Consider the following 13,563-nt stretch of genomic DNA (forward strand, 5'->3'; position numbering starts at 1 on the left):
CAGGCGGAAAATCAACACAACGCCTCGCCTTCTTCTTTCACAAGAATATTGTATAATTTTTTCCCTAAATGACTAGCCAAGCTTATAGCTTTGAGCAGAGATCTGGTTTCATCTTCGTTTGGAAAAGGTGGGTATTACATGGATTTATTGGTTAGGTTTCTTGTTTAGCATTCACTTCCTACGATGCTTGAAGATTCCTTGTCTACAAAATGGTGCGAACGAAGGTTGCAATAAGTCTACAGCTGACTTGAAGGCACAAACACACATTACAAGATGGGGAATTTGGCTGGGCTGTGCAACCATTCACCACTAGAGGAGGGAGAAGGCAACTTTTGTTCCTCAAACTTAGCTCTTTTCCACCCCGGTAATGGGCAGGATGAGGGCAAACAAATGGAAACTTAATCCGGACAAGAAGATCAAGTCTTAAGGGCTTCTGTGGTTTTCAGTTCTGAATACTGTATATAGTTGAGTATAAGTCTAGCTTTTCAGCCCCTTTTTTAGGCTGAAAAAAATCCCCTCGTCTTATACTCGAGTCAAGGTTATTATTCTACTCTGCTATTAGTATTACTCTATTATTATTATTATTATTATTATTATTATTATATTTACATTATTTTACTCTATTATTACTTTTGTGGCATTTATTACTTTACTCTATTATTGTTATTATTACATTTATTAATTTATTATTATTACTATTATTATTAAATTTCCATTATTTATTATAATTTTTATGACATGTTATTACATTTATTATTTTATTCTATCATTATAGGTAATAGGTAAGCACCAGACTTGGTTGATCAAGGGAAAAATGGTAGGCTTGGGTAATCACGTAAAAATTTGGTTCTAAACTCATTTTGTTTTTAGGGGGCCCTTGTGTTTCGTTTTTTTAAATAATTCTGAAATTTACATTTTAAAAATTTCGAAATTTATGAAATTTCATAAAATTACAAATCGATTCGTTAATGGCGGACGTGATTGTGCAATATGCTAAAAAAAACCTCCAAATGGGACAGGAGGAACTTCTGAAGCTTCCCTCTCCCTCTGTTGTTGACTGTTGGTGTGATAAAACAAACAACAACTATAAAACTTGCACCAGACATGTGAAAATAATTACAAAATAATTACGAAATAATTACGAAATAATTACGAAATAATTACGAAATAATTACGAAATAATTACGAAATAAATTGAAAAAATTGTTTCAAATCTTAATTACTCCTCACACTATTCCTGCATGGCTCAATATTGGATCGTAAGCTAATTTAAATACGAATTAATAACGAATTACGAAATTAACGAACGAAACCGCCCAAGCCTAAAAAATGCTTCTAAACTCGTTTCGTATATAGGGGGCGCTGGCGTTTCAATTTTAAAATGATTTCTCAAATTTTCTTGAAAAGAAGATCTGAAATAGCAAAAATCTGAATAGCTTCGTTTACTTCGTTAATGGAAGGCGCCCCTCCCCCCTGTTAGTTTAAAATCTCGCAGTTTCCCTGGCGACATGCGGTGATGCGGTTTCCCCCAGTGGCCGTCAAGAAGAGCTGGGCATAGCCTCGCCCACCTCGCCCTTCCGCATCGCCGCTTGTTGCCAGGGAGGCCAGGGAAACTGCGAGATTGTAAACCTTGACCAGACATCCGAAAATAATTCTGAAAAATGGGTAAATTGTTTCAATTTTTCAATTTTTAATGTAAGCTGCTTTGAGTCTCCTTGTGCAGAAAAAAAACTGGGTCATCATCATAATCAACAACAGCAACACAACATTCTGGAATCCTATCATAAACCTTCTAAGAAATGTATTAAGTGTTTGTAGCTGGTTCGCGTTACTGGCGGTTCAAGAATGCTGTAGTCGATGAAAAACATGAATCCATGGAACCCATCCTTAATGTGATGCCACGTCACTGGCACGCCGTTGTCTTCTAGACGCTTCTTGTACAATAAGCCATCGTCTCGGAGAATGTCGTGTTCACAAGTTATCAGGAAAGTCTCGGGGAGCTGACGGATCATGTCGTCTTCAGCCATGAGTGGGGAAAACATGATATTGCCGGCTTCCTTACACTGCTCATAAAGGTCTTGGCTAAACGGAGCTGGCTCCATCGGCACGTAACCCTGGGCTTTAAATTCTTCTGGAATGTAGTCTGGGTTGATCCATTTTCTGTATTTCACCCATTCATGGGGGGGCACATGGGCGTTCCTCATAAAACCATCCACATCCACATTCTCCCCGGTCAGGTAGGTGATGCCAAGTCGGATTGCACGTTTCTTAAACAAGGGGGGCACGGAATGGTTTTGCTGATATGAAGGCAAATTGAAATCCAATACCTGGAGGAACGGGTAGAGTAGGACCTGAGCTCGGAGCTTCGGGAGATCCTTCTTTATTGCCAGTTGTTGGCTAACAGCTGCGGCGTATGTGGCGCCGCTACTGTCTCCACAAACGACAATGCGATTCGGATCAACTCCGTATTTTGTTGCGTTTTTCAAAAAGTATATAGTAGCAGTGCAGCAATCTAGAATCTGGGCTGGAAACAGATGCTCTGGAGCCAAACGAAACCTGAAACAGAAATGAGAAACCATCTGAATTCATAACATTATGTAACACGATGCTTGTTCCTGGGTTATAAATGCCATTTCCTCCAATATATATATTAGGCCTGGGTAACAACAGAAAAAATTGTTTCTAAACTTGCTTTGTTTTTAGGGGTCCATCGCGTTTCGTTTTTTATACACCTTTTCCGTTTCCTTTTATACACCTTTCCTGCCCATCTCCCCCTCTTCTCAGTTTCCTCATTAGAACTTGTTCCAATACAAGGTTTCCAGTGCCCTCTGCTGGCTTCAAATGTCACAGAGAGAGAATTGATTCAGCCAGGATGATTCAGTCAGGATGTCACAGAGGGAGTTTGTGATGTCTTCATACCGTCAGAAATTGACTCCTGACAAAAAAAGCAGGAGACCCCCAAGATTAAGCACGTTTTCTGAACTGCGACAATGGAGGATCCGATCCTCCTGAAGGAGGCTGATCATCTTCATTCAGAGAGGCCTCTTGTTAGTATGGTTGAGTGCTTGAGTTGAATTAATGAAGAGAGTTCTCTCTTGATGTGATTCAGATGTGATTCTACTCAATAAATGTTACATTAAAAGTGGCAAAACCAAATTTGGTCTCTAAGGAGTCTCACTGATCTAAAATATGAGGGGTATTTTTTAAGTAAGGTCCGTTTTGTTGTAGACACTAGTAATTCGCGCGCATACCGCAACGAGCGCGTGCGTCATGTACCGGCATGCCTCAGGAACAACTGTGCTCAGTTTCCGCTCTGTAGCTAACCTGTACGGTTCTGTTCTGTGCTTTAAAAATGTTTAAGACTATCAACTCACCCGCCACATGTGAGGTTCAAGAACTTCATCGCACACTCAAATCTTTGGTTTTTGTGGTCCTCTGTTAGGAGTTTTAGGACCCAACGGGAGCACAGTTTCCTAAACTTTAAGTGTTCAGAAACAATGTTGTAAAGCACTGATCTCAACACATCAGGAAATTCGTTTGAGAGACCTGTTATTGTGAAGTGCCTGTTCTCACAAATCCTCGCTTCAACCAAAGCCACCAAATCGTCTGTAATCAAAGAAGGGTGACTGGAGTGGTCCTCATCATGGACGTTGTCACGGCCATCTGAATTGTCTTACCCACTTACGCACTTTGCTTTCACTCATAACAGTATCACCGTACACTTCACAAATCTGTCGATGAATTTCTGCAGTGGGCAGGTTCCTTGCTGACAAAAACCGTATCACTGAGCAAACCTCAGTATCACTGAGCGAACCTCACATGCGGCGGGTGAGTTGATAGTCTTAAACATTTTTAAAGCACAGAAGAGAACCGTACAGGTTAGCTACAGAGCGGAAACTGAGCACAGTTGTTCCCGAGGCATGCCGGTACACGACGCACGTGCTCGTTGCGGTATGCGCGCGAACTACTAGTGTCTACAACAAAACGGACCTTACTTAAAAAATACCCCTCGTACATCACTATTCCTTGAACACCCTGCATCAAAAGAATATGAACCATTTGGGTTCATAACACATGCAGCACATTTTGAGGTAGTTTTTCAATGAAATAGGCATGTGTGATCCATTAAAAATGGCCAAACGCGTTTGCAAGAAAGGTGGGATCAAGAGCAGGGCCTCCCCGGATGACCTTAAACTCCGAGGTGGGATGTAGAGGTAGATACGTTCAGACAGGTAAGCTGGGCCGAAACTATCTAGGGCTTTATAGGCCAAGACCAGCACTTTGAATTGTGCTCCGAAGTGGACCGGCAACCAATGGAGCTATTGATCGGCTTGTCCCCATGTAAACCACTCCGAGTTCCTTCGGGGAGATGGAGGTGGGATACAAAAATAAAGTTACTCTTATTATAATGAGTCTTAACCCATTCAACGTACGAGAGTTGAATGAAAAGTAATGTCTCCACCTTCGTTACTTGGGTTTGGATGGGAATATTTTAATAAATCAAACGCAGAAATAATCCTTAGAATGTAATCTTTAACTACCACTATTCACTTTCCCACATAATCACCAGACAATTGGATACATTTCTGCCGACAATGAACAAGTTTTCTGAAGCCGTCACGGAAGAAGTCGACACTCTGTTTCCGCAACCCATCGTGCACAGATCTTCCTATAGCCAAGCAAAGCAATAATGTGACCCACACGTTCTTGTGAAATGCCAGTTATGCTTGAAATTTCTCTCTGAGTGATACGACCATCGTCTTGAATCAATCTGTCAACCTTTTGCTTGTGAAACTCGGGGGTCGCTGTCACAGGACATTCAACTCTTTGTCAGATGTTCCCATCTCAACATCTTACTCACCCAACGACACTCAGTACTCACATCAACACAATTCCCATCAACAGCTTGCATCCTCTGAGGAATCTCCTTTAGCGTGACACCTTCTGCTGTGAAGAATCCAATAACTGCATGTTGCTTAAGTCGCATTGACCGACCATCTGCGCAGGGTTCCATACTTCGCACTTTAACAACACAACCGTTCAATGCTAAGGCTTCCCGCCAGAATGGAACAGTAGGGGAGAGTCTACTGAACAAGCCAGTACCTACCACATACAAGTACTACCAACTGTGAAGGAGTTACGAAGGTGGAGGCATTACTTTTCATTCAACCCTCATAGTTTGTGGTAGCCCCAAAAATAACGTTTCTCAAGTAGAACATCTACTTGCAAAGTAAGGACCACACAATTAAACAGGAATAATACTTTCAAACCAGGAATAAAACATTTCTTAAAATTCATTACATAGTGTGGACATTAAATGTGGATAATAGGATTTTGGAGGATGTCAGAAAGGCAGATATGGATGCTCAATCTTTTTTGGTAGGATCTCACCACTAGAACAAATTGCTCTTCCATAGAAAATCAGCATTGTCATGAACTGAAGGCACTTACCCAACACTCACAACCACAGTATCGCCTTCCCGGGCAATGTAACGGCTAACCCTTTCATGTGATCCTGAAAAACATATCATTACAAGCAATTTACTGAGATGTTTCGTGAGACGAATGTCAAGGCTCGTTTTTCCGTCATTTTTATGGTTATGAAGATGAAACTTGCCACACTTGTAGGCAACATGTACGACTTTAATCCTGCTAAGTTTCAGAATGTTTTGATCATCTGCTGATTTTTAGGAAATTCTTAAAATTTTGCAGAAAGCTGTGTGATTGGCTGACAAGGAAAAAAACATCATAGAGCTGCTGAGTGAAGGGAGTGCAGAGCGAGAGCTGGACCATAAGCTTTTGAACTGTGGTGCTGGAGGAAAATTCAGAGTGCCTTGGACCACAAGAAGATCAAACCAGTAGACATTAGGCTTGGGTAACCGCGAAAAAATTTGGTTCTAAACTCGTTTTGTTTTTAGGGGGGCCTTGCGGTTTTTTTTTTTAATAATTCCGAAATTTTCCTTTTAAAAATTTCAAAATATACGAAATTTTGTAAAATTATGAATCGATTCGTTAATGGTGACGCGATTGCGCAATATGCTAAAAAAAACCTCCAAATGGGACAGGGGGGACTTCTGAAGCTTTCCTCTCCCTCTGTTGTTGACTGTTGGTGTGATAAGACAAACAACAACTATAAAACTTGCACCAGACATGCGAAAATAATTACGAAATAATTACGAAATAATAACAAAATAATTACGAAATAAATTGAAAAATTTGTTTCGAATCTAATTTACTCCTCACACTATTCCTGCATGGCTCAATATTGGATCGTAAGCTAATTTAAATACGAATTAATAATGAATTACGAAATTAACGAACGAAACCGCCCAAGCCTAGTAGACATGGTTAGGTTCAGTCAGAATCTTCGTAATTCGGAATAAATTAAAAAAAGATTTGCTTTTTGAAGCGATTTTGAACTTTTTAAGGAAACCGGAAGGCCAGTTCATTTAAGAGAATGGGAATTAATTTGGAATAAAAAAATTAAAATGTACCTATGCGATGGATCTAAAAGAAAACTGGTTAAAGATGTTTCATAGATGGTACATGGCTCCAAAAAAATAGGCTTAATGTATAAGAATATGGACAATAAATGATGGAAATGCCAGGAGGTTGAAGGTAGTTTCTTCCACATGTGGTGAACTTGTAAGAAAGCACAAGAATATTGGAGGAATATACATATAGAGACACAAAAAATATTAGAAATTTCATTTCCTAGAAAACTGGACTACTACTTATTAGATATCACAGATTTGGACATTACTTTAGATTCAAATAAAGATATATTATTTACATACATAGTAACAGCCGCAAGGATAATATTTGCAAAGTTTTGGAAAATGGAGAACTGAGGCAAGGGAGAGAGACTATTTCCTCTTTAAAAACCTCTTTGCTGCCTTATACTGATTCAGTTTCTTCTTTTATATTTGCTGGGACTTTCTGTGTGCTATTAAACACAAGAGTGTTTCATTGCCTGTGGTTTGTACTTTATACCACAGGCAATGAAACACTCTTGTGTATAACAAAGTAACACAGTTTATTTATAACTTCTGGCTCCAACGCTTGTGGTTACATTTGTGTTTTGTTGCAATCTTGAGGCTTACAGTCAGTATCATTTACTTGGTTAACTTTCCTGAATAAACTATCAATGTTTCACATTCACAAACATGTTACTTGCTTTACACACTCTTGGCTGAATTATATTCTGAACTAAGGCAACACTAGCCTTCTTTATGTTCCCTAAAACTCGAGCTCTATTTAACTGCTTCTCTATATCAGAAGTCTTTAACACATCTTCGTAACTGCTTATTTCTATCAGGCACTCAAAAACCAACTCTCATCTTCACACACAGATTCCTAACTGTCATTTTCAAACTCCCTCACTCTAACTGCCTCTTTCAGAACCTTAGCTCCGCCCCTTTGAAATGTTCAGCTCTGCTCTCCCCAACTGTCATTTTGGCCTAGCAGCCTTTTCAAATCCTGGGCCTACACTAATCTGCATATGACCAATCGGCTTCACATATACAAATGAATCCTATCTCTGCTGTTACGACCCTGTCTGTGCCTATTCTTCCCTATCTGCCATATGTAAACATAGAGGTATACACCAAAACTTTAACACAGAGTAGCAATTTCATTACAACAACATACCAGAGGTAAAAGATTGGTTAAATAAAATTCAAAAGATTAAAGACATGGATAAACTAACTTTTTTGTTGAGAAAGAACTCAGGAAATCCAATAAGAGACACTGACTGGTCACTTTTTGAAAAAAAAATTAAAGGAAAAGAGAGAAGAAGATACCAAGGATTGAAAAGACTCTTGTAAGTGGCCAAGGATAATGATGGTTGAATAGTAGATATGCGGGCTGTTAAAGAAAGAGCCGTTGGGAAACTGTAAGAAGTAGATACTGAAATCATAATTAACTAAGCGAAGTCACGGAATGGAAGTCAACAATTTATTTTTGATTTTTCCTTTTTTTCTTTTTTTCTTCTTTTTCTCTTTTCTTTTTTCTTTTTTCTTCTTTTTTGTGTGTGAATATTTTAAATCTGAAATTTCCTACTGTCCTATAAAACAATGTTCTCCCACTTTCCCTGTATTTTTTTTTATGTTTATGTATATATAACTCAATAAAATTCTTTTTTTAAAAAAACCCCAACATAATATGATCAATAGGCTCCTTTGTGGGAACTTACGAATGCTTCCAAACAAGCCACATCCTCCATGAATGTAAACCATTCCTCTTCTGTTCCCAGCAGATGGCGTTTTGGGCCAATACACCCGCACAGGAATCTCGTCAAAAAATAAATCCTTGATGATCAGCTTTGAGGTCTTTTTTGGCGGTATTCCAGCCATTAGAACCCTCCAGACCTTATATCGATGGCAAATGCCAAGTTTCTCGAAGGCCAATGCCTATTCACGAAAAGAGATAGAGAAGACGTTAGTATAACACATATTTAGGATTGAAATGAGGCAAATTAAAATGAGGAAATCATATTAAAGCAGGCAAGTAAAAATTAAAGAAACCAATTTAAACCATTTGTCTCATTTGAATAATGGATCCTTAAGATACTGGAATGCCACGCCTGGCTGCTTCAAAATCAGGCTACCAGTATTTTGAAAAACTCTAAAAATCAGGACAGTAAATACAGTGTTTCCTTACTTATCGTGGGTGTTCCATTCCAGGAACACCCGCGATAAGTGAAAATCCGCAAAGTAGGGACGCTATATTTATTTTAATATTATTTTAATATTTATACATTATTTTAGTAGTTTAGTAGTTATACATCTTTAAAGTCTTTAAAATAGACCCTGTTTCTGTTTTACGGAGTATTCCTCCTCTTCCTCCTCCCCCTCCTCCTCATCCTCCTCATCCTCCTCTTCTTCCTCCTCCTCTTCCTCTTCTCTTCCTCTTTCTCCTCCTCCTCCTCTTCCTCCTCCTACTCTTCCTCCCCCTCCTCTTCCTCTATCTCTTTCTCCTCCTCCTTTTCTTCCTCCTCCTCTTCTTCCTCCTCCTCTTCCTCTTTCTCCTCCTCCTCCTTTTCCTCCTCCTACTCTTCCTCCCCCTCCTCTTCCTCTATCTCTTTCTCCTCCTCCTCTTCTTCCTCCTCCTCTTCTTCCTCCTCCTCTTCCTCCTTCTCCTCCTCCTCCTCTTCCTCATTCTTCTCTTCTTCTCCTCCTCCTCCTCCTCCTCCTCCTCCTCTTCCTCCTCCTCTTCCCCCTCTTCTCCTCTTCCTCTTCCTCCTCCTCCTTTCTCTTCCTCTTCCTCCTCCTGCTCCTCCTCTTCCTCCTCCTCCTCTTCTTCCTCCTCCTTCTCTTTTCTTCCTCCTCTTCCTCCTCCTCCTCCTCTTCCTCCTCCTATTCCTCTTCCTCCTCTTCTCTTCCTCCTCCTCCTCTTCTCTTCCTCCTCCTCCTCTTCTCTTCCTCTTCCTCCTCCTCCTCTTCCTCCTCCTCCTCTTCCTCCTCCTCTTCCTCCTTAAGGTACTCATGTCATATGTTCCACAGTTGATAGTGGTTGGTGGTGGAAGACCTGGCAGTTGGTGATGGAAGGGTTAATGTAAGTCTTGTTTCTAAAGGGCTGAGTAGTTTGTAAGTAACAGTTTACAGGTAAAATCAATCAAGGGTGGAGGTGTGCAGGAGATGGGTTGCAGCTGGGTGTTACGGGATTTAAGGAGCTAACTTTGAGACTGATTTTTGGGAGAAAAAGTATTCTGTCACATTGCCAGAGTTCTACCTTGTTTAGGTAGAGATGAATCAAAACTCCCAGTTTTATCAAACAGTTTAATTAAAACAGCACTTACTTTTTATCACTGATAAAACAAACAACAACTATAAAACTTGCACCAGACATACGGAAATGATAACGAAACAATAACGAAACGATTTCGAAACAATTACGAAACAATACGAAATAAATTTTAAAAATTCATTTCGATTTTTAGTTGCTCCTGAATGGTTCAATATCGGATCGTAAGCTACTTTAAATACGAATTATTAACGAATTACGAAATTAACGAACGTAACCGCCCAGCCCTAGTTAGCGGGGTATAAATAAAGTTAATAAATAATAATAATAATAATAATAATAATAATACCTGAATGATGAAGAAGAGCAGAAGTCCTACCTGAAAACCAGGGGAAACTTACCAGCATTAATGCAGAGCTGGAGATAAAATTACCAAGCCATAGGAGTCTGGGTATTGTGACTCCTTGGGGGATGTGTGTCCTTCTCAGGTTGTACCACACTCCCCATGCGAGGAGGAAGAGGACAAAAACGCTCAGGTAGGACACCAGCATCCATAGAAGCGAAGTCAACACCATTCCTTTGGCTCGGCGGCGACGGAGAGATCTCTTCTCATCCCTGGCGATTTCAGAGGTTTGGCCCCATCTCAATCCGTCCGTTTATAACGAACCCGTTGTGAAAAGAACCCTTCCTCCCACATGAGAAGGTAACCGTCGTTTAGCCCTTGCCTTGACTGCAGTTGCATTATTTTAATGGGGATTACTATTCATCAAAGCTAATTAGGTATTTCATCAAGAATTGCGAGAGCAAAGTTCCTTTTAATTGCAAACGAAGAGTCCACGTGAAGGATCTTTTCGCAATGGCGATTGCGATCCGGAGGCTTTGCAAGGCATAATGCTCTCAAATATGCTCAAAGCATCCAGCACATGGTGTGCTCCCTCTTTAAGCCTCTGTGGGAAGGGATTTTCGTTTGCCCCCATTTTTGGAAAACGACGTATAAAGATGGCCTCGTTCTTTCATCCGCATATGATAAACACGAGCACAACCACACCCAGGAATAAGTCAGCCTGATGCTGTAGTTCATAGGATCCTAGAGTTGGAAGAGACCTCATGGGCCACCCAGTCCAACCCCATTCTGCCAAGAACCAGGAAAATCACATTCAAAGCCTCCCCAACAGATGGCCATCCACCCTCAGCTTTAAAGCTTCCAAAAGAAGAGCCTCCACCACACTCCGGGGCAGAACAACTCTCACAGTTAGGGAGCTCTTCCAAATTGTGCGAGAGGTGGATGGTATCAGCAGAGGCGACCCTAGGTAATTTTCAACGGTAAGCAAACAGTATTTTGGCACCCCCCCCCCAAACCAATCATTGATATGTATTTTCTGTTCGTCATGGGAGTTCTGTGTGCCATATTTGGTTCAATTCCATCATTGGTGGAGTTCAGAATGCTCTTTGATTGTAGGTGAACTATACATCCCAGGAACTATACTGGCCGCACTTGCTCCCTTGCCTGGCCCGCTTTGGGTCTGGAGGCGTGCCTGAAGACCCCGCGTGTGCACCAAAAGTCACCTCTTCTCCTGACTTTCTCCTCAGCCATTGGGACCAAAAGAGAGCAAGAGAGAGAGACAGAGGTGGAGATGCCCACCTTTCCTGAAGGTAGGCGCAAAAACAAAGGAGGGAGCGGAGGTGGGAGATACCTCCAGCCTGTATACCTCTCTCTCTCTCTCTCTCTCTTGGTCCCAATGGCTGAAGAGAAAGTCAGGAGAAGAGGTGACTTTTGGTGCGCACGCTGGGATCTTCAGACACACCTCCGGACCCAAAGCGGGCCAGGCGCAGCGGCTCTGCCCCTTGGCCCACCCGTGGATTGGGGAGAGGAGAGGAGGCGGGTGGGATCGGGAAAGGGAACCGGTCATGGGGAAGGGATCGAACACGGAGAACAATTGAGCACCGGCTCTGCTCGCGCACCCGGTGGCCGGGTGGAGCAGTAACGAGAGGGGCTAGGCGAGGCTCAAGGGCCCGGCCCCTTCGGAAAGAGGATCTCCCGGCAGCAGGGCAAGAAAGCCGAGGTTCCCCCCGGACTGCTAGGGCTGTTGTGAGCTGAGGGGGCATTCCTCAAGTGGCAGTCAAGGGGCACTTACAGAGGCGCCTCTGAGCCCCTGGCAAAAAAAAGTGTTCTGCGACCGCTTACTTCGCGTAATAGATGAGCCGCCCCTGGGTATCAGAGGGATATGACTCCATTGTGGTCGAGGACTGTTTTTTACATTTTTTTTCAAGGAGAAGGGAATGGGGCAAAAGAGTAAGGAAAAGGTCAAATACGTGAGGGGAAATATAGAAATCATACCAAAAAATCATATCCAATCATCCCTCCCCCCAGGGTCTCATAGGGTAATTGATTAAAAAAAACCTTGATCATGGCACAGTATGAATTCATAGTTCATTCCAGGAAGATTCATGGGTGAAAGTAAGTCTGTGAAGGGAAAAAAGGTCCATAAAGTATGGCAAGAAATCCAAAAGTCACAAAAAGGGGTCTGATGATTTCCACTGAGCCAAGGTGTGGAGCCCTGCAGCGCTGAGGTCGAAGCTTGTCCTTGGTCCTTGGAATTATAGTTCACCCACATCCAGAGAGCACTGTGGACTCAAACAATGATGGATCTAGACCAAACTTGACACAAATACTCCATATGCCTAAATATTAGGCTTGGGCGGTTTCGTTCGTTAATTTCGTAATTCGTTATTAATTCGTATTTAAATTAGCTTACGATCCAATATTGAGCCATGCAGGAATAGTGTGAGGAGTAAATTAGATTCGAAACAATTTTTTCAATTTATTTCGTAATTATTTCGTAATTATTTCGTAATTATTTCGTAATTATTTCGTAATTATTCCGTAATTATTTTCTCATGTCTGGTGCAAGTTTTATAGTTGTTGTTTGTTTTATCACACCAACAGTCAACAACAGAGGGAGAGGGAAGCTTCAGAAGTTCCTCCTGTCCCATTTGGAGGTTTTTTTAGCATATTGCGCAATCGCGTCCGCCATTAACGAATTGATTCGTAATTATACAAAATTTCGTATATTTCGAAATTTTTAAAAGGAAAATTTCGGAATTATTTAAAAAATGAAATGCAAGGCCCCCCCTAAAAACGAAACGAGTTTAGAACCAAATTTTTCCGTGGTTACCCAAGTCTACTAAATATGAACACAGATGGAGTTTAAGGGAAATAGACCTTGACATTTGGGAGTTGTAGTTGCTGGGATTTATAGTTCGCCTACAATCAAAGAGCATTCTGAACTCCACCAATGATGGAATTCAACCAAACATGGCATACAGGACTTCCATGACCAACAGAACACACTGGAAGGGTTTGGTGGGCATTGACCTTGAGTTTGGGAGTTGTAGTTCACCTACATCCAGAGAACACTGTGGACTCAAACAATGATGCATCTGGACCAAACTTGCAGAAATATTCCATATAGACCTTGACATTTGGGATTTGTAGTTACTGGGATTTATAGTTCACTACAATTAAAGAGCATTCTGAAACCCACAAATGACAGAAATGGGGCAAACTTCCCACAGAGAACCCTCATGATCAACAGAAAATACTTAAGGCCATCCAGTCCAACTCTCTTCATCAGGGCAAGAAAATGTAATCAGAGCCCTCCTGACAGAGAACCATCCAGTCATAAATATAGATAGATAGATAGATAGATAGATAGATAGATATGATTCTCTCTCTCACACACAGATATAGTATCACAGATTTGAAAGAGACCCTTAAAGAAGGACTATGATATGTTGCATATTCCAGAGTAGGCAAAC

The 13,563-nt window shown here is 41.2% G+C and overlaps 1 protein-coding gene across 1 annotated transcript; it reads right to left on the reverse strand.

The window, feature by feature from the left end:
* Positions 1–1,670: 1,670 nt before the first annotated feature.
* On the reverse strand, positions 1,671–10,497 carry LOC132764743 (arylacetamide deacetylase-like 4). Its single transcript, XM_060758792.2, has 4 exons — positions 10,146–10,497; positions 8,195–8,411; positions 5,452–5,515; positions 1,671–2,556 (listed from the first exon to the last, which is right to left on the reverse strand). Exons 1-4 carry the CDS (start codon positions 10,317–10,319, stop codon positions 1,782–1,784), a joined length of 1,230 nt encoding a protein of 409 aa, XP_060614775.2. The 5' UTR covers positions 10,320–10,497; the 3' UTR covers positions 1,671–1,781.
* Positions 10,498–13,563: the final 3,066 nt, after the last annotated feature.

This window comes from Anolis sagrei, chromosome 13 (assembly GCF_037176765.1).
Source record: "Anolis sagrei isolate rAnoSag1 chromosome 13, rAnoSag1.mat, whole genome shotgun sequence".
Lineage (NCBI taxonomy): Eukaryota > Metazoa > Chordata > Lepidosauria > Squamata > Dactyloidae > Anolis > Anolis sagrei.